Here is a 17,018-nt window from a genome sequence, read left to right as displayed (position 1 = left end):
GCGATTGGCCTTCTTGCTTCATTGTTCCTGTTCCTCAGCCTCCCTGTATTTCCCAGTCTCAAAGGGTGCTTTCTGCAGGTATGTTTTTTAGGGCTGGATTGCCAAAAAAAAAAAAAAAAAAAAAGTGTGTATGTGTATATATGGTGGGGGGGGGGAAGGCGGGAGGGGGGGAACCGTATCAAATTCACGGTCCATTTAGGTCAATTTCACTCTCATAGGATTTTAAAAATCATATATGTCATGATTTCAGTTCTTTAAATCTGAAATGTCACAGTGTTGAAACTGTAGGGGTTCTGACCCAAAAGGGAGTAGTGATGATGGTGGTGATGGGTTTGCAAAGTTATTGTACGGGGTTCATGGTCTTGCCACCCTTACTTCTGCACTGCTGCTGGCAGCGGCCCTGCCCTCAGAACTGGGCGGCCGGAGAGCAGCAGCTCCTGTCCGGGAGCCCAGCTCTGAAGGCAGCCCCCACGCCAGCAGCAGTGCAGAAGTAAGGATGCCCGGGTGTGGTATTGTGTGGCTGCTGGCCCCAGCAGCCACCGCTCTCCAGCCACCCAGCTCTGAAAGCAGTGCAGAAGTAAGGATGGCAATACCACAACCCTAAAACGGCCTTGCAACACCCCCCTTCCCCCACAACCTCCTTTTGGGTCAGGACCCGCAGTTTGAGAAATGCTGGTCTCCTCTGTGAAATAGTGTAGGGTAAAAGTGCACAAAAGACCAGATTTCATGGGCGAGACCAGATTTCATGGTCCGTGATGCGCACACACACACACACACACACTCTGTCCCACCTGACGGTCCGAGCGCTTTGCTACACAAGTTTGGCTAGGACTCAGACCCGCAGTATTAGGCCATGTCTACACTAGTGAGCTGACGGCAGCAGGGCTGTACCAATGCAGCTGTGCCGCTGTCAGATGCTCATGTAGCTGCTCCTTGCCAACGGGAGAGAGCTCTCTCCTGGACATAATAAACCCACCTCCACGAGCGGCGGTAACTATGTCAGCAGGAGAAGCTCTCCCACTGACAGCGCTGGCTATTCCAGTGCATCTGTCAGTGACACTTGTGTCGCTCAGAGATGTTTGTGTCACACCCCTGAGCGACATGAGTTATACTGACAGAAGTGGTAGGTTAGACGTGACCTTAGCTATTAACCTCTCCTACCCATTGTCAGGGAGTTGCTTTAAATCAGTGGATCCCACTGTACTCCCCAACCTCTCATTGCTCAAGTTGCAGGTGTAGGGTGTGGAGGAGACACAGCGCTGGGTGGAGCTGTTTTTAGCCAAGTCCGAGATGGCCAGTGTAGACAGCTGCACAGGCTTGGCTGACTCAGCACTGAGACGCCTGCTCTTCACCTTGGGAACTGGATGTGAATTTCAAATTCCCAGAAGCCAGAGACTTGATCATAAGAATGGCCATACTGGGTCAGACCCAGGGCCGGTGCAACCACTGGGCGCCAAGCGGTTGGGGGCAGCCAAAAGTGTGCTCTGGGGAGGCGGTGGAGCGGAGGTGAGCTGGGGCAGGGGGGCATGGGGAGGGCCACCTGCAGCAAGTAATGGGGGGGTGGGGGGGACAGCACACAGGGGAAATGCTCCCCGCCCCAGCTCACCTCTGCTCCACCTCCTCCCCTGAGCACCGCCCCGCTTTGCTTCTCTCCCTCCCTTCCTGCTGTCTGTTTTAAACCTGCTGCCTATTAATTTCATTTGGGGACCCCTAGTTTTTGTGTTGTGATGAGTAAATAACACTTCCTTATTTACTTTCTCCACACCAGTCATGATTTTATAGACCTCTGTCATATCCCCCCTTAGTCGTCTCTATTCTAAGATGAAAAGTCCCTGTCTTATTAACCCCTCTTCATATGGAAGCTGTTCCATCCCCCTAATCACTTTTGTTGCCCTTCTCTGTACCTTTTCCAATTCCAATAGATCTTTTCTGAGATGGGGTGACCACATCTACAGAACTGAAAACCACGTTCCTTGCAGGTTCCCCCTGCTTCTCCACCTTTCATCCCAACTGTGTCCCCTGAATTGAGGGAGCAGGGTGGGCCACATGTTTAGGGAGAAAAACACAACAAGCTGGAGTAGCAGGAGACAACCGGTCTTGTATGTTTCCTGCCTTTCTGTAAGTGAAGCCTTGATGTAAGAAGCTGGGCCTTGCTATCTGTGAAATAGGCCCCACCCCTGTAAATAAGACCCCGCCCCTCATTACAAATAGTCCGTGAGGAACTGCAGGAATCCCAGACAAACACAAATCCTCCCTTGGAATATGCAGCCAGAAGGGACCCATTGCAGCAGGATTGCTGACAGTTTAGGAATAATGTCGCACCACGTGGCTTATGTCATGGGTGTCTGGGCCTCCACTCCTGGACCTGCAAAGCCAAAGAGGCAAGGAAGGTGCCTGCCCCACAGTCAAGGGTGGTTGTTTAGCATCATAGACAGAGCAGGTCTCCTCTGCCCTCACTGGGCGCCTTTCCCACGTTCCTCAGAGTCTGTGGCACCAGCTAACAGGCTGGGGGAAAAGTGCCCCGTCTTCTCCCAGTCACAGGAGGGGAGGATTTTGCAGCTGGGGCTTGCTATAGTGGCTGCTCCGGGAAATGATGGTGGGTGAAAAGCCCTGATTGACCATAAACAACTAGTAGCAGGAATCAAGAGCGTTCACACAAAGGGGTCTGGCTGGCCTGGAACCCAATCCAATAACTAGACCCCTGTGCACTGCAGGCGGGGAGGGCAGCACCCAGTTATTCTTCCCTAGCGGCGTGTCTAACCCTGAGCGCCTGGAGTCGGTCTGGAGAGTCACAGCCCCCAGCACTCCTCTCCCCTTGTTGCTCAATCCAGCAACTATGTACCACTCTCCACCCCCGCCGCTCCCACACGTGGGCTTGTCTACACAGGGAAGCTCGGGTGTGAATGTGGTCGGTTTGCATCAGCCCACAAGATCTGGGTTGGACAGTGAAAGTTCCACTGTACACAAGTCAAGGGTTCCCTGGCCCTTTCAAGCTGCACACGTATCCTGCGGAGCAACGGGCCTGAGATCTGAACTTTCCCAGAAAAGTCCCTTCAGCCACAAGGGAATTTACAGTGCCAGGCCCAGTGTGGTGCCCACATCTTTACAATCCAGCAGCCCTTAGTCTTTGTAGTCAATGGGGCTTTGACCTGAGGAAGGACTGCAGGGTAGGGGCTCAGACACACAAGTGCAAGTTGATGGGGAAGTACACTTCCAGGACAAGAAATAGCCAACACTAAAGACATAGAGCTGATTTACCAGTTGCTGATAATCGCACCGTACAGAGAACAGTTCCACATTACCCATCACTGTCTCAGCGTGCAGGAGTCTGCAAATCACTTCTGCATGGCGGGGGCAAGGTAGCTGCCGCACGGGCGTGTCATTACGCCTGCTTAGTGCCAAGAGGCACAATTGCCAAGGAAGGGGACAGGCGAGGAGCCTCTTGACTGTCTCGCCATCGAGTCAGCAGATGGGCGAGCAACAGGGTATTTGAAATGGGGAAAAACTAATCAGTGAATGTGACCATTGACTTTACCAACCCTTCCAATGAAGACCAGGCACATCCCAGGACTTCTCTACACCCTATGTAGTCAGCATGCCCTTAAACACATGGATTGCCACGTTAGCCCACAACACTGCTCTGTTTAGCCCAATACCCTGCTTCTGACATTGATTAAACCTACACTTAACACAGCCGAGGAGGCGGGGACTTCCCAGCCCTTGGCCTCTCCCAAACACCCCCGTCCTCCTGTGCAATACTATCCTAGGGCAGGGGGGAAGTGGATTTCTTACAGACCCCAGCGGGGGAGTTGGCTTATTTCCCAACGTAGCTATTTGTTTGTGAAGATCCCCAGGGTGGAGCCATCCAAAGTGCTCAGCGTGGCAGAGTGCCTGGCGAAGGGCATGCCATGATGAGTTTAGCAAATGATCCTGTAAACCCTGGGAAAGAGAGAGAGATGAAGAAAAATGCCTTCCCAGGCGAAGAAGTGACTACGGTTAAACCTGGAGTTGCTTTGCCCCTCTGACGCAGCTGCCTAAAGCCGTGAGTAAAGCTAAGTTTGTGTGCAAGTCTTTGCAAGATCAGGGACTAACTCTGAATTTAGTAGCCTAGACCTTAAGTATCCGATTTTTGGCCTAAATGTTCAGAGCCAAGGAACAGCTTGTCAGTGCTGAAGGGAATCTTTCTTGTTTTCCCTGCCCTTGCAAATTCAGTTCAGCAGTTCACACCCAAACTGCAAGGGGATCTCTTCGCAGGTTTGGGGCACTCAGCTTCGGGGTTCCAAACTAGGCCACGTTCTAACAATGGAACGGCAGAATCATGTCCTGACGTGTCCAATTCTCTGACTCTTTCTCTGCCTCTGCAGCAGTGAGTCCCTCAGGCTAACTACACAAGCTGTAAGAAAAAGTGGTCTCTCTTTGAAGTATTGTACCATGCAAGTAATGATCCTTAGCTACTGGCTAGAGTGCTTTTCGACTTCAAAGCACTGCAGACATTACTATAACTGATCAGATGTTATATAAATGGTGTGGCTTACATTTCATTTTCTATGCCCAAAAGACTGGTTCGTTTGGGGGTGCGTGCGTGTGCACATGTAGTTTTTGATTAAAGGATTTCCACAGAACATGAAGGCACAAGTCCGAAGAAGGACTTGAGCCCATGACCCGTTCGTTTTCTAGGTGGGGGAAGATGGCACAGTGAAGTAACAAATTCAAACTACAATGCATGACCATGATTCACAAAAGCCAAGTGAAGGGTGGAAGGGATGTGTGTCACACACAGACGAACCACACACCACTGCACCGTGATCCACAAGCAGAAAATACTATAAAAAAAGTCTGACTTTTCAAAACCAGTAAATAACATTTTCAAAGAATTTTCGGCTCCCCTCCTCCCCGCACTCCATCCAAACCAGGAAAGAAATCTGCCACAGAACATACCTAACTCTCCCGATGTCAGATGGGCAGGCTTCCCATGTGCTATTGGAAACAGCTTGAATAGTATTGGAGACAGAAAAATTGAGCTAGCAGCAAGACTCTTCAGTCTTCAGACATGACTCTCAGATAGGATAGTCTTTAAGCATAGTGTATAAACATGCTGAGTATATAATTTTTCTTTAAAGTCTTCTTTGTTTTGTTTACAGAAATAAATACTTACTTTGCTTCTTTTAAGGTCATTCCATAGTCTCTGCACAATGTCAGAAGGTGACATCTCAGTTTACAGGACTTGTAGCCACTAGTCTGACTTGTGTTAAAAGGTAGCAAAATGTGGCTTTTTGGAGGCTGCGTTGTTCTCCTTTCCCCTGTATTGTAGCTTCTCTCTTTTTGCTGGTTGTGGCGTCCTTCCCCCCCCCCCCCCCCCGCCTGTGGATTTGCTTAAAAGTCCTTGCTCATTTCCCCATATTCCTTCCCATGCAGAGAGGGCAGTGACAGAACTGCAGACTTCAACAATATGGCCAACCGTTATTTTTCAAGAGGTCCAAGGTGACTACAAATCCCAGCATGCAATGGTTCCAACTGGATGCCACTAAGAGTAAGGATGGTGCACTGTATGCTGGGACTGGTAATCTCCTCTTGTTGCCTCTCTGGCTCCATTTTATGCACATTAAGTGCAGCTCCCATACTCCTGGAAAGCTACCATCAGCTTGCGAAGTTTGGGTGTCCCTGATCTAGAGTTGTGTGTTACAAAAACAAACCCTAACTAACCCACCCTGCTTTCAGAGGAGACAAATTAAATCCAGCAGTGGACTCGAGCCCCCTAACGGCTGGATCTGGATTTCAAACACCCTTAGTTAATGGGCGCTTCGATCGGGGAGTTCGGTTCAGCCCGTTACGAAGGGAGAGCCTGTTTGCAAAATTCAGAGCCGGATCTGGTTTTGGATTTCGAAAGCCTGCCCCTGAAGCGCAGGGGGTTTGTGCTGAAGTTACCAGGGGCGAGGTGGTTTGGGTTGGTCTTGGATTAACTCCTAGATTCCTCCCTCCCCACACAATTTTCTCCAGATTTGGGAACTTCTGAGATTGGCGCTCTCATGACACATCAGTATGTAGGAGGCTGTCCTGGATCCTACCCACTGCAAGAGGGCCAGCTTGTCCTGCTGGCTCAGAAGGCCTCCGACCATCTCTTCATTCCTACGAAGGGGAACCAGAGAAGGTGCCACACCTATTGGCCGCTTGGCAAAGGGCGGATGGAGGAGGAAGGTGTTTGGAACCGCCACCGCACCCCCGTCATCCTGAGAGAGACCCAACTTTGGCCAAGTCCCACACTGGGTGTCTGATGGCTTCTTGATACCGGCAGCCCAGACTGGATGATGAGTGCCACCTCCACCACCTAGGTCAGCTAGTTTCTATGTCTCCGGAAGGCAGGACAGGGTAAGAGTACTGTGGGCACGGCATGGTGCTTTCACCACTGACTAGCACACCATCTCTCATTGGGGCAAGGAAGCAGGCTCCTCTATCATGGCTCAAACGTTGATTGCAGTTGAGGGGGGGTTGTTGCTTTTTAAAGATCAGAGCTGTTGCATCACCCCGGTGATGGCAACGCTCCTATAGCTATCACCCTGTGGCATGGAAACCTGCTGGCTGCTTCTCTCTGGAAGTGGAGTGTAAAGAGACATAGACCCTCAAGAAGCCATTTCCTTTGGAGGGAGTGAGTTCTCCTGTCTGGTAATAAGATCAACTTTTGCAAAAAGAACAGGTTTGGTACAAACAGGTGCCCATGGGTAATGAATACATCAAGGGCTGCCATCGCTGATCAAGGCAGGGGCTTTGTCACTGACAGAACAGTAGATCTTTGCAGATCAGAATTTCAGCCAAAGGATCTTACTTAAAGCTGGTTGGGGAGAGACGTGCCATGGCAGAAGTCTGTCTGTATTCCGAGCAGCAATGTTGACTCTTCTCCTAGGCGCTAGTCCATCTCTGTGCCAACAGCGGGCAATTTACCCCAGAATGAGCTGCCTTGTGGAAGATGGACGCCTTGCCCTGGGGACGAGCCAGGGAATGCTTGTGAGTGCTTGTGAGGACACGTGATTCCCCTGATGCCATGTGATTCCCCTGATGAAATGGTTTATTGCCTTTGCAGGAAGGGAATTTGGCTTCCTTACTGGGTGAAGAGGAGACGAGGCTGGATTGGTGTCCTTGGCAGAGGAGTTAGCTCCATGTCGCCAGCTAGCTTCCCAAGGCGCCCCAAGAGTCATGAGCAAGAGGAGCTTTGTATTTTGTGGTTGTGCTGTTGTGGCTGCTGGCTTGAGGGAGGCACTTACCCACGTTGGGTAAATTAAAAAAAAAAGAGTGTAAAATGTACAGTATGCTGGGCCTTGGTTCACCTGGTGGCACTGCCCCCGCCCCCCTAAAATGGAGCTCGGATGGGAGTTGGGATTCAGTCGAGCCACACATCAAGAAAGGCTGTGCAGGGAGCTCCGACTTCCCCAGCGCTGTTTACTGATCCCGACGGCGGGACCGTCAACGTATGGCCAGTGCGGGGCCTGGCTGTACCTCAGTCTTAGACTCATCCACTCAGGTGGCAAGGAGGGGGAAGCTGTGCTTGATTGGGTCACGTGCCGCATCACTGAGATCCCCAGCTCCCACTAAACGAAAGCGAGGCTCAAAGAAACAAATGTCCCCAACACAAAGCTCCTTGGCAATAAGGTGTCCGGCCCAATTCTTCAGGCAGAAAGAGAGCAGCCGGGCTCTCTCTGGCAGGCCGAGAAGCTACCTTTGTAGCACCGTCACGTCCGCAATATGTTATATACCCTGCCCCACCAAGGGAAGGGGTCACTTCCAGTCACTAAGGCCTGCATGAGTTGTGTGCGTTGGCTGGCTCTTTGTGGCTCCGGGTTTCAAACAAAGGGCGGACGGTGGGTTTGGTTTCACTGTCTCTGTTGCTCAGGTGGACGGAGGAGGACACGTGTCGTCGTTCCCTGCAGGGCTAACAGCCTCCTTCCACCTTAATGTGTAAAATCTTTGAGAAGCCGGGTCTTTTCCTCAGGGCCTGGAAGAGAAGGGCGGGGAGGGTTTAAATGCACGGACAGCAGAGCGTATGCATGCATTTGGCTAATACTAACGCAGAGCCAATTAATTGTATGGTGCTGTTCACCTGTAGCTCTCAAAGCACTACAAAAGAAGGGGAAATTCAGAGCAGGGGTAACTCCACTCACACCAATGCAGCTGACGCCAGCTCAGAATTTGGCCCCATGGACTTTACTATGCAAGAAATATATTTTCAATGGAAAGAGAATTAACTTAGACCCAGTTTTCCCTCTGCAGCATGAAGGAACCTCATCCTACCCCCACCCTCTTCCATTGCACTGGGCTCCAGGCCCTGGGTGGCACTGATAAGGACTGGACCCAAGTTGTAGCATCTCGGTTGACTTCCCCGGTGGAATGTTCAGTGTGACCGTGTGGAATTGTTACTCTTTGGTATTTGCCTCTGCAGCTTATTAGCACTAGAATGTAAATATTCAGATTCCCCAAAGAGAAAGAGAGAATGAAAAAAAGAACCTAGAGAGAGAAAGACAAAGAGAAAACTCCCCTGAGAACACAGTGCGGGAGCCCGCCTCTTTCATGGCAGGGTATGAATAATTCCCCTTGATTTACACAGCTGAACTAGACCCCTGCGGTACCAGAGCTGAAAGGCGAAACACCTGCACCTCCAAATAAATCCTACCAGGGGAAGATCCTACCAAGCACTGGTGGCTTGCACAGGAGTGACCCTCAAGCCCTGCACTGCAATCAAATCGTCTTCCCAAAGATCAGCCAGAGCCGGGGGCTAAAAGGTGGAAGGAAATCCTGGTTTGCCCTCCTCACCAGCCCTTGCGTTGATCTCATCTCGGGGCAAGTACAAAGCCCGGGGAAGAAGCCCGGCCCAGCAGAACATTACCTGCCCCATACATGCAATAAGCCATGTGCGCCCCCAAGAACAGGCTCACAGGGACTCGCTTCTATGGTCTGCACGCTCGGATCCACAAGCACAGTTCCCTTGCACAAACAAGTGCAGAGGAAAGAATGGGGCCCGTCTATTACACGTTTCTTAACCGTGTTGCTAATAAGGCGTTAGATCACTGCTGCTAAAATCACTCCGGAAGTAAACAGCGCTTCCCCTTATGCTCCTAAGGCAGAGCAGAGGGGGTGGAAATGCCTCCTGAGTATCGCCCTGAGCGGGAGTCTCCCCAGCTGGCATACTGCTGTCAGAAGAGCTCTCTGCTGGCCGTCTGCCCAGTCCCTGGTGCGCTGTGGCCAGCGAGTTGGGGCCATTCTGTACTTCCCACTGCTGGGCGGGGGCCTTGGGAATTGGAGCTGCCCTGAGGCCTTGGTCAATGTCCTCAGACTTGGTGGAGCACAGGAATCTGTGCTCAGAGCCATCCAGGGACCAGCCTGGCTCACTTTACCTGGAGTTTGTTCACCAACTCCTCAAACATCTTCCTGGCTTCGGGGCTGTTCGGCTCCTTGAAGTAGTCCACAATGCCCACCTGCACCACAATGGACTTCAGGTTCCGGCAGACACCTGGGGCGACAGAGAGACAGCCAGGATGTGAGATGTGTGGGGAGCAGTGCCTGGGTGCCGCACTGATCCCAGGGAGCAGGCTGTGATGGTCAGTACGGCCACAGGGACTTCTGGAGCACAGGCCCTATTCACAGTCAGTGGCACTCATGTAACAAAGGGGACTGAGCCTTTTAAGAAGGAATGGCCCAGCCCATCTGTGCCTCATTAACAGACTCTGGATGGGGCCCCATAGATGGCTGCTGGCTCTATAAAGAGCCAGAGAGGAATGGGAAGAAGCTGTGGCAGGGTGAAGCCGCAGGTGAGTTGGGAACTTCTCAAGTCCAGGGAGGGCTTGGAGTGGCTTGGCAAAAGCAGGGAAAAATGAGGTTGAAGCAGGAAGGTTGGGATCCTTTCCCGAGAGAATCCCAGAGCAAAACACTCCAGGTGGGAAGGCTGGGGGACGAGTTGAGGGGAGACGAGGATCCCTTTCTGGGAGAAGCCCCAGCACTGAGTATTGTTGTGAATTATAAATAAAGATATTAGACCCAGGAGGGGAATGTTTTAAAGACTCTGCATTGGTGGAGTTTATGTAAGAAGCTCTGGAGAGGGTAAACTGAGGCAGGACACCTGCTGAGCAACCGCTGGCCATGAGGGGGTGGTCACGGTGTTATCTGCCTCTAACTGACTCAGGAGCGTTTGAAAACCCCACACTTGAGTCAGAAAAGGCCCTCTATTGACCTGTCCTGTCCCCCTAGGTATTTATCCCAGGCCCGATCCTGCCCCTTCGAAGGTTTTCTCCTGCTGTCCACTCCAGTTTGCAATGACTCCAAAAATGGTGCACCCACCACGTCCCCAGCAGACTTTTACACCTCTCATTGTTGGGATGCGTTTCTGGATATTTCACCTACAATTTCATCCCAGACACCTGGCAAAACCGCCTCAACCATACTCCCCACTCTGCTGAGCCGGCCAAGGCTGGAAGTGATACACCCCACCTGCTTAACACTGCTGGGGATCTGTAGCAATGAAGATCTCCAGTCCTCATGCATGTGCAGAGGACCAGATTGTGACCTCCGTTACAGCAGGGTAAATCTGGTGTCACTCCACGGACATCAGCAGAATGACTTCAGATTTCTACTGGTGTAAACGGACGCAGAATCTGGCCCGTAGCCTAGGATACCAGCAAGGGGCTGGAACTGTCCACAGTGACTATTTAAACAGGATGTGTTGGGTTGTTTTGCCCGTTAGCTGCTCCGATGACAGTCTTGCAGGGGGGGCTGTGGCTGGGAGTTAAAGCGAGGCTCCATGGTGCTGGCAGTTGTTACTCACTGTTGAAGTGCAGCAGGGCTTTGGGGGTGACAGGGGTGGAGGTCAGCACCAGCATCTCCAGGCCCTTCAGGCCCTCCCGACACACCTCCGCCGCCACCTCCTGGTTAATTTCCGTCACGTGGTCGAGTTCCAGCACCTGCAGCCTCATGCAATTCCGGGCTGGCGAGATGAAGAACACAGGGTCAGCGCTCCCGGGAGTGGCGCACTTAGCGGGGAGAAGCAGCCTAGGGTGGGGGTCTGGCCTGAAGCTGCCTGAACATTTTGTGGTTGGGAACACGGATCTGATGGAAAGGGAGGCGGGGCCTGTGTGTTGGCACATGGGGACCAGAGGCGGGACCTGTGTGGAGAGGAGGCAGGACCTATGTAACACTCTCTCTTAAGACTTGGTCCACATGTTTGAGACTCGCCCCGCCGCCGAGCTAAATGCAGCGAGTGGAAATTTTGTGGTGCCCAGGGGAATATCAGAGAACTCCCCCAATACGGACACATCTCACGACATACATATCAGTGTTCCCAGCACAGGGCCACACCCAGCGGAACACGTCCTGCGCCCATATCCCGTTCTACCTCCACTTCGCAGCATGAGTGAGTCGATTTGCATTTACCTAAAGAAGCCAGTCCCTGAATTCCACAGCCCGCGCCACCGACACCCAGCGCTCTTAAATGCGGCCAGCATCGGCCGATCATCTGAAGGCAGCGGTTGCTGAAACGTGTCGGCTGCTGGCTGCAGAGGAGGTGGGGGGGGGAAATGAGAAATTGATAAATTACCCCAGTTACAGTAATGTCACTGAAACACAGTCCTCCAGCACTGGGAAGAGAACTTATGACCTTCTGCTTCAAAAGGCAGGCGGCTACCAGTAGAGCTAAGGAAGTAATACTGGTCATGGTCTGTAGCAATAGGTCTTATACCCTGCGTGTGTTTGTCACGCTAGAAGGCAACACACGCTCACAGGGTCTGGTGTTCCTTCCAGCAGAGGTACTGGGTACTTCAGTGACCCATTTCTAAAGGTCTTGTCCACCTGCCCAGCCACTGAAAGAAGTCATTTCCACATGTCTTGATCTGGGTGTGCCCAGCGGCGTATTAACGCCTAGGCCATCAAGGCTTAGGCCTAGGGCAGCAAATTTGCAGGGGCGGCAAATTTATAATAGCAGCCAGAGGCGGCTTCCCCCGGCACCGGTTCGTGCCCTCCGCCCCCAGCCCCGCCCCAACTCCACCCCTTCCCCGCCCCTATTGGTCCCATTCCCCAAATCCCTGCCCTGGCCCCGCCTCCTCTCCTGAGCGTGCTGCGTTCCCCCCCTTTCCCGCCTCCTTCGCGAAGCTGTTTCGTGCACAAGCCCTGGCAGGGAGCGGGGAGAAGCAGGATCCGGCGGCGCATTAGGGAGGAGTCGGAGTCAGAGCAGAGGTGAGCTGGGGGGAGGGAGGGCGGCAATTATTTCTGGGCCTAGGGGTGGCAAAATCATTAATCCGCCACTGGGTGTGCCATAAGTCGGGTAGAGTTAGGGTACGTAATGATATTGCCTAACATCTACTATGGCAAAAGAAAGGGAAGATTCTCAGCTGCATGGAAGAGAGGAGGTGAACAACCTGACCTAATTTCTACCCCCCCCGAACTGTGCTGTTATCCAAGTCATGCACCTATTAGCACTTAAGAGATTTTTTTCTGTACTCTGCAGAGTGGGGAGACCTCCAGAATCTTAATGCCAGAAGATCACAGACTTTAAAAGTGAGAGAAATTACAGTCATCTATTAAACAGTGAGACTCAACACCCTTCTCTAAACACACGAGCCCGTTGGGGCTGCTATTACATACGCGGCGAAGAGCTCTGGCAGCGATCTGATGTTCAGGATTGGCCGCGGCTGCATCAGGGTCCTTTGTAACATTTGCATCGCTGTTAGATGTAGCTGCAGATTCCTAAGATGCTTTAGCCTTTATATCTAGAGATGGGGCTGAGCTCCCCATCCCAACATCCTCTGAGTTCGGGTCCGGGATTTTGGTTCAGCCCAGAGGGCCCAGCGACGACATTTGGATCTGGAACCCAACTTCTTCCAAGTCCAGGGGTGGGGCGGGGACGGGAAGAGGTGGGGGTGGGGGCAAGGCTTGGGGAGTTGAGCACTCTTGGGGAAAATTAGAAGCCGGCTTGGGGGGGGGGTCCATGGAAAATTTTATATCAAAATGGGGTTCCTCAGGTTGCTAAAGTTTGAGAACCGCTGAGCGGGTGATTCGGTGCTACTCTTACCAAGGGTGCAGTGGCGCCACCTGTAGCGAGATGATGTCCCTGCAGCCTGCTCCCAAAGCCCAGATGACTTCATGCCCCACAGGGTCCGTACAACTCCTAGAACAAGACAGAGAGCCTGCTTTAATAGTCCCCAGCAGAGACGCAGCCCAAGAGGTTCTTTGACATCGTACGGTGCCAAAGGGCGGAACTGCCTAACATAGCGTCGGCTAATCTCCGTAGCCCTTGCATCTGGGAGGGGTTTGTGTCTGGAAATCCAGGCCTGGAGAACAGCAGAGGGTTATTATTAATGCTCCATATTCTTTCTGGAAAAAAAACCCAACAACCATCACCTCGTATTCTTCAGGCCATTTGCAGGAACCAAGTTCTTATCTTTTAATGGGAGAAGATGGGGAGGGGAGGGGGGACCATCAGGGTGACCAAAGTAAGTTCCACCTTACATTTAGCCTGTGCACATGTAACACCACCAGAAGGAAAGAAAAGGAATTTAGCCCTGGCTTGAGTGTTTCATAGACTGAGAGCCCACGTCCAGGCATTGACCCAGAAGCCAATAGGAGTTGGGCATCTCACTCCCGTTTGTCTCTCCCTCCGAGTTGTACTTCTGAGTCGTACTAACTGTCACAGGTCTAGCCAAGCGTCCTTTCGTGGCTACTCACTCACCAGACTGCTGCCGCTGGATCATGTGTGTTTTAAGCCTCCAGGATCTGAACACAGTCCAGTCAATGTCCCGGGCTTCGGGTCCCTAGGTGTACACTCTGTGTCCAGATCCTCTCTCTACCATCTGCTCCTGGGAGTTTAGACCTCTCTGTCCCCTTGCCCAGCCCCTAGAACCAGTGTTAACTCCTCAGACCCGCCCCCACCTGAGTTTAAACACCCCCTCAGCCAAAAGTCAAGGGGCGTGTGCCATGCAATGTGCAGGCACAAGATCCCCAAAACACTCTTGCTCTTTACTTAAGCTTGAGAAATATGGAGCAAATCCAGATCACGGAGAACACAACACACGTCCTGCATGCAGCACCCCCTGTCTAGCTCACCTGTCCCTTGGGAGCCCATGAGGGACTGTCTGTATTCAGGTTTCAGAGTAACAGCCATGTTAGTCTGTATTCGCAAAAAGAAAAGGAGTACTTGTGACACCTTAGAGACTAACAAATTTATTAGAGCATAAGCTTTCGTGAGCATCTAATGAAGTGAGCTGTAGCTCACGAAAGCTTATGCTCTAATAAATTTGTTAGTCTCTAAGGTGCCACAAGTACTCCTTTTCTGTCTGTATTCAGGTAGGCAGAGTTCCCCTGACTCATCAGGCTGCTCAGAAACTCCCCTCAGCTTGAGCTGGTGAAAATGGCCAAAGACAAGACCCTGAATAGATCAGTTCCTTTCCAACTGCCTGCGTCTCTCGGCGACTCCTTTTACAATTGCCTGCTTTTGCCACCTTCACTTTGTCCTGCGTAGGGAGTTTCCACAGCCCAACTCCCCCCCTCCCCCCGCCACCCGCCCCTTGATCAACTTGCCTGAACTGGTCTCTCAACTCAGGCATCCTCTTTAGCATAACTACTGTATGCTCAGAGTACCACTGACAACTCTCCATTGTCAACCCTGTACCACTGCCCACTGGCATTTCAGTCCAATATGGAGGTAAAAAGGCAACAGAGAAGATAACTAGCTCCCACATTCAAAATGCAGTTGGCAGTTTGGTAAAGATGCATAGAGAATTCATAATCTCACATAGAATTAATAAATTATACAGATTCCCCAAATCCCCATGCAATCCTTGGCTCTTTGAGCCTACCAGCAAGGGTGTTAATTAGTCCTAATGGGTTGGGTCTCTCTAGAGCGTACTCTAGGGTGACCACTCTCATGTTTCTGGAATACTGGACGTTCTGGCACTTGCGGGAACAGTGGGGACCTGCCCCTGCCTGCATGACCCGACCCCTGCCAGTGTGATCTCCTATGCAGCATGTGTGTGAGGTCATGCTGGAGCGGATGGAGCAGAGTGCTATTCAAAATGGCGCCCTCCGGTCCAATACTGGTCAAAACTACGTCCGACAGGGGATAAACGTCTCTGAAAAAGGACTGTCCAGAGTGAAGCCGGACTATCAACCCAGACCAAATTCAAACCAGCAGCTTCCCGTCCTGTTACCAATCCCCTGGGCCATCCAGTCCCACAGAGCAATGGGAACCCCTGAGGATCGAGCCTATCCTTCTAATTTTGAATGACCCAGTTTTAAACTTCAAGCGAACCTAAAAATAAGCCAATTGTGTTATCTTGAGCGCTCGTACGTCTCCCACAAAGCCGCCTGCCAAGATTCCCTTACGAGTTCGGCTCGTCCTTAATTAAAACATATGAGTCATGGTGACAGGTGAACACGCTGCCAAGCGCCTTGAGTGCACATGAATATTCGGGGCTGCTGGAGCCATTAAAAGCAAGGAAGGACGCAGCAGCAGATAAATTAAGCAACAGACCGTCATCTCGCATCCCACTCTCATTAATTTGTGGGCCCAGGCTCTGAATCAGGGTCTAACGTTTTGCACAATGGGAGCGGTGCTGGAAGAGGATCCAGAGGAAATGCAGCCAGTGCTGCCATCCCAGTGGGTTGGATGTAACATATCTCCCTCAACAGCTGCATGTTAACGCTGGAAATACTTGTAAGCTTTTTGGAGCGAGAGCCGCCACTTGCTACATGTATGTGCAGCGCCGAGCACAATGGGGCCCCCTTTTCAGTGCGGTCCTCTAGGTGCTACCATAATACACAGAGATTATAATGGTACTAGAGGGCAATGGGGAGACTAGAGAGCTCAGGGATTGATAATGGGTTACACAGCCTTTCACTCTGAGCTCCAGCAGTTTGTGTCTTGTGACCGAGGGGCAGCGTGGTCTGGTGGTGAGGCTGAAAACCCAAGTGTTCTTGGCTCTGGTTGCAGGTGGCAGTGAGATAGCGCATGGTAAGGGGGGATTACCCCACACAACACACATGGCCATCTTCACCACAGGCCGGGTCTTCTCTTTCCTGATCCAGATAGATGCCATCACCTAGACCAGATGAGGAAGGAACGAGATGACATCACCATCTCTATGGCTACATCCTGAGCTGGGAACTCAAGGTTCCTGCTCTGCGCGGTGTCAATTTCCTTTCTCATCTTACTCCTACTACTTTTTGTCCTCTCTTTGCCTTCTGTCTAAGAGAGCCCAGCTAAGCCAGCCTGGGCAGATCTAACCTCACAATAATTTGCTGCGACCGGCGTGGCAGACAAAAAGCTACTCCTGAGCAGCCGGGTCCTGGTGAAGAAAGCACCCTACAGACTGGGCAGACCAAAGAAAAGGAACCTGCCAGGCATATGCCAAAGCCAGAGTCCAGGACCGTGTGCTCTGTGCTGCTCTTAGCCTGCCAGCAACGGAGCTGCAACCCAGAGTAAGAAGCTGCCTTTTCCTCTTTTCCCTTTTCACATATATTTGACTTAAGAGGAGACAGCATCAGATGCCAGCAACAGAGCCCAAGCGCTGCAGTTCAGAACCAACTTCCTTTGCCCTTCGAGTGACTGTCAAATTAGGAGGATTTTTCTCTTTAAAAGATTCTGCCCAAGTACCAGGAGAGGAAGGAAGGACAGGCCTGCGGGTCAGGTGTCAGCCTGGCGCTCAGAACTCCTGCCTCTGCCACAGACTTCCTGTGTGAACCTTGGGCAAATCACTTACTCTCTGTGTGGAACGTCACTACCCGACACCGCAGGGGTGTTGTGAAGAGAAATCCATTCATGGTTGTGCCGTGCTCTGGTACTGTGTTAATGGGGCCATGTAAGTACCACAGATAGAAAGAAGCAAGTTTGTTACAATAGAGATTAACTGTTGAATGCTTTGACTGTCTTTTTTTATTTTCTTATTTTCCTGTGGGTTCAATAGGTGTTTAAACTAATTCCTTGTTTCTTCGGAACAAGCCAAACCCAAGCCCTGGCCACTGGACCCCGAGCCCAATTCCTTTTAATGCTG

At 51.6% G+C, this 17,018-nt stretch overlaps 1 protein-coding gene across 1 annotated transcript in view; it reads right to left on the bottom strand.

Moving 5' to 3' along the window:
- Positions 1 to 1,682: 1,682 nt before the first annotated feature.
- Positions 1,683 to 17,018, bottom strand: part of FBXO41 (F-box protein 41) — a 56,214-nt gene continuing 40,878 nt past the window's right edge. The window contains exons 9-13 of the mRNA XM_038399820.2: positions 13,043 to 13,138; positions 11,410 to 11,528; positions 10,805 to 10,963; positions 9,381 to 9,496; positions 1,683 to 7,984 (exon numbers count right to left, since the gene is read on the bottom strand). Of these exons, the coding sequence (XP_038255748.1) occupies positions 7,922 to 7,984; positions 9,381 to 9,496; positions 10,805 to 10,963; positions 11,410 to 11,528; positions 13,043 to 13,138 (553 nt within the window). The 3' untranslated portion in view covers positions 1,683 to 7,921. The remainder of the gene's footprint in view (positions 7,985 to 9,380; positions 9,497 to 10,804; positions 10,964 to 11,409; positions 11,529 to 13,042; positions 13,139 to 17,018) is intronic.

Source organism: Dermochelys coriacea, chromosome 4 (genome assembly GCF_009764565.3).
Source record: "Dermochelys coriacea isolate rDerCor1 chromosome 4, rDerCor1.pri.v4, whole genome shotgun sequence".
NCBI classification, from domain to species: Eukaryota; Metazoa; Chordata; order Testudines; family Dermochelyidae; genus Dermochelys; species Dermochelys coriacea.
The sequence above is the reverse complement of the archived record's forward strand: the minus strand, read 5'-3'. Positions and strand labels throughout refer to the sequence as shown.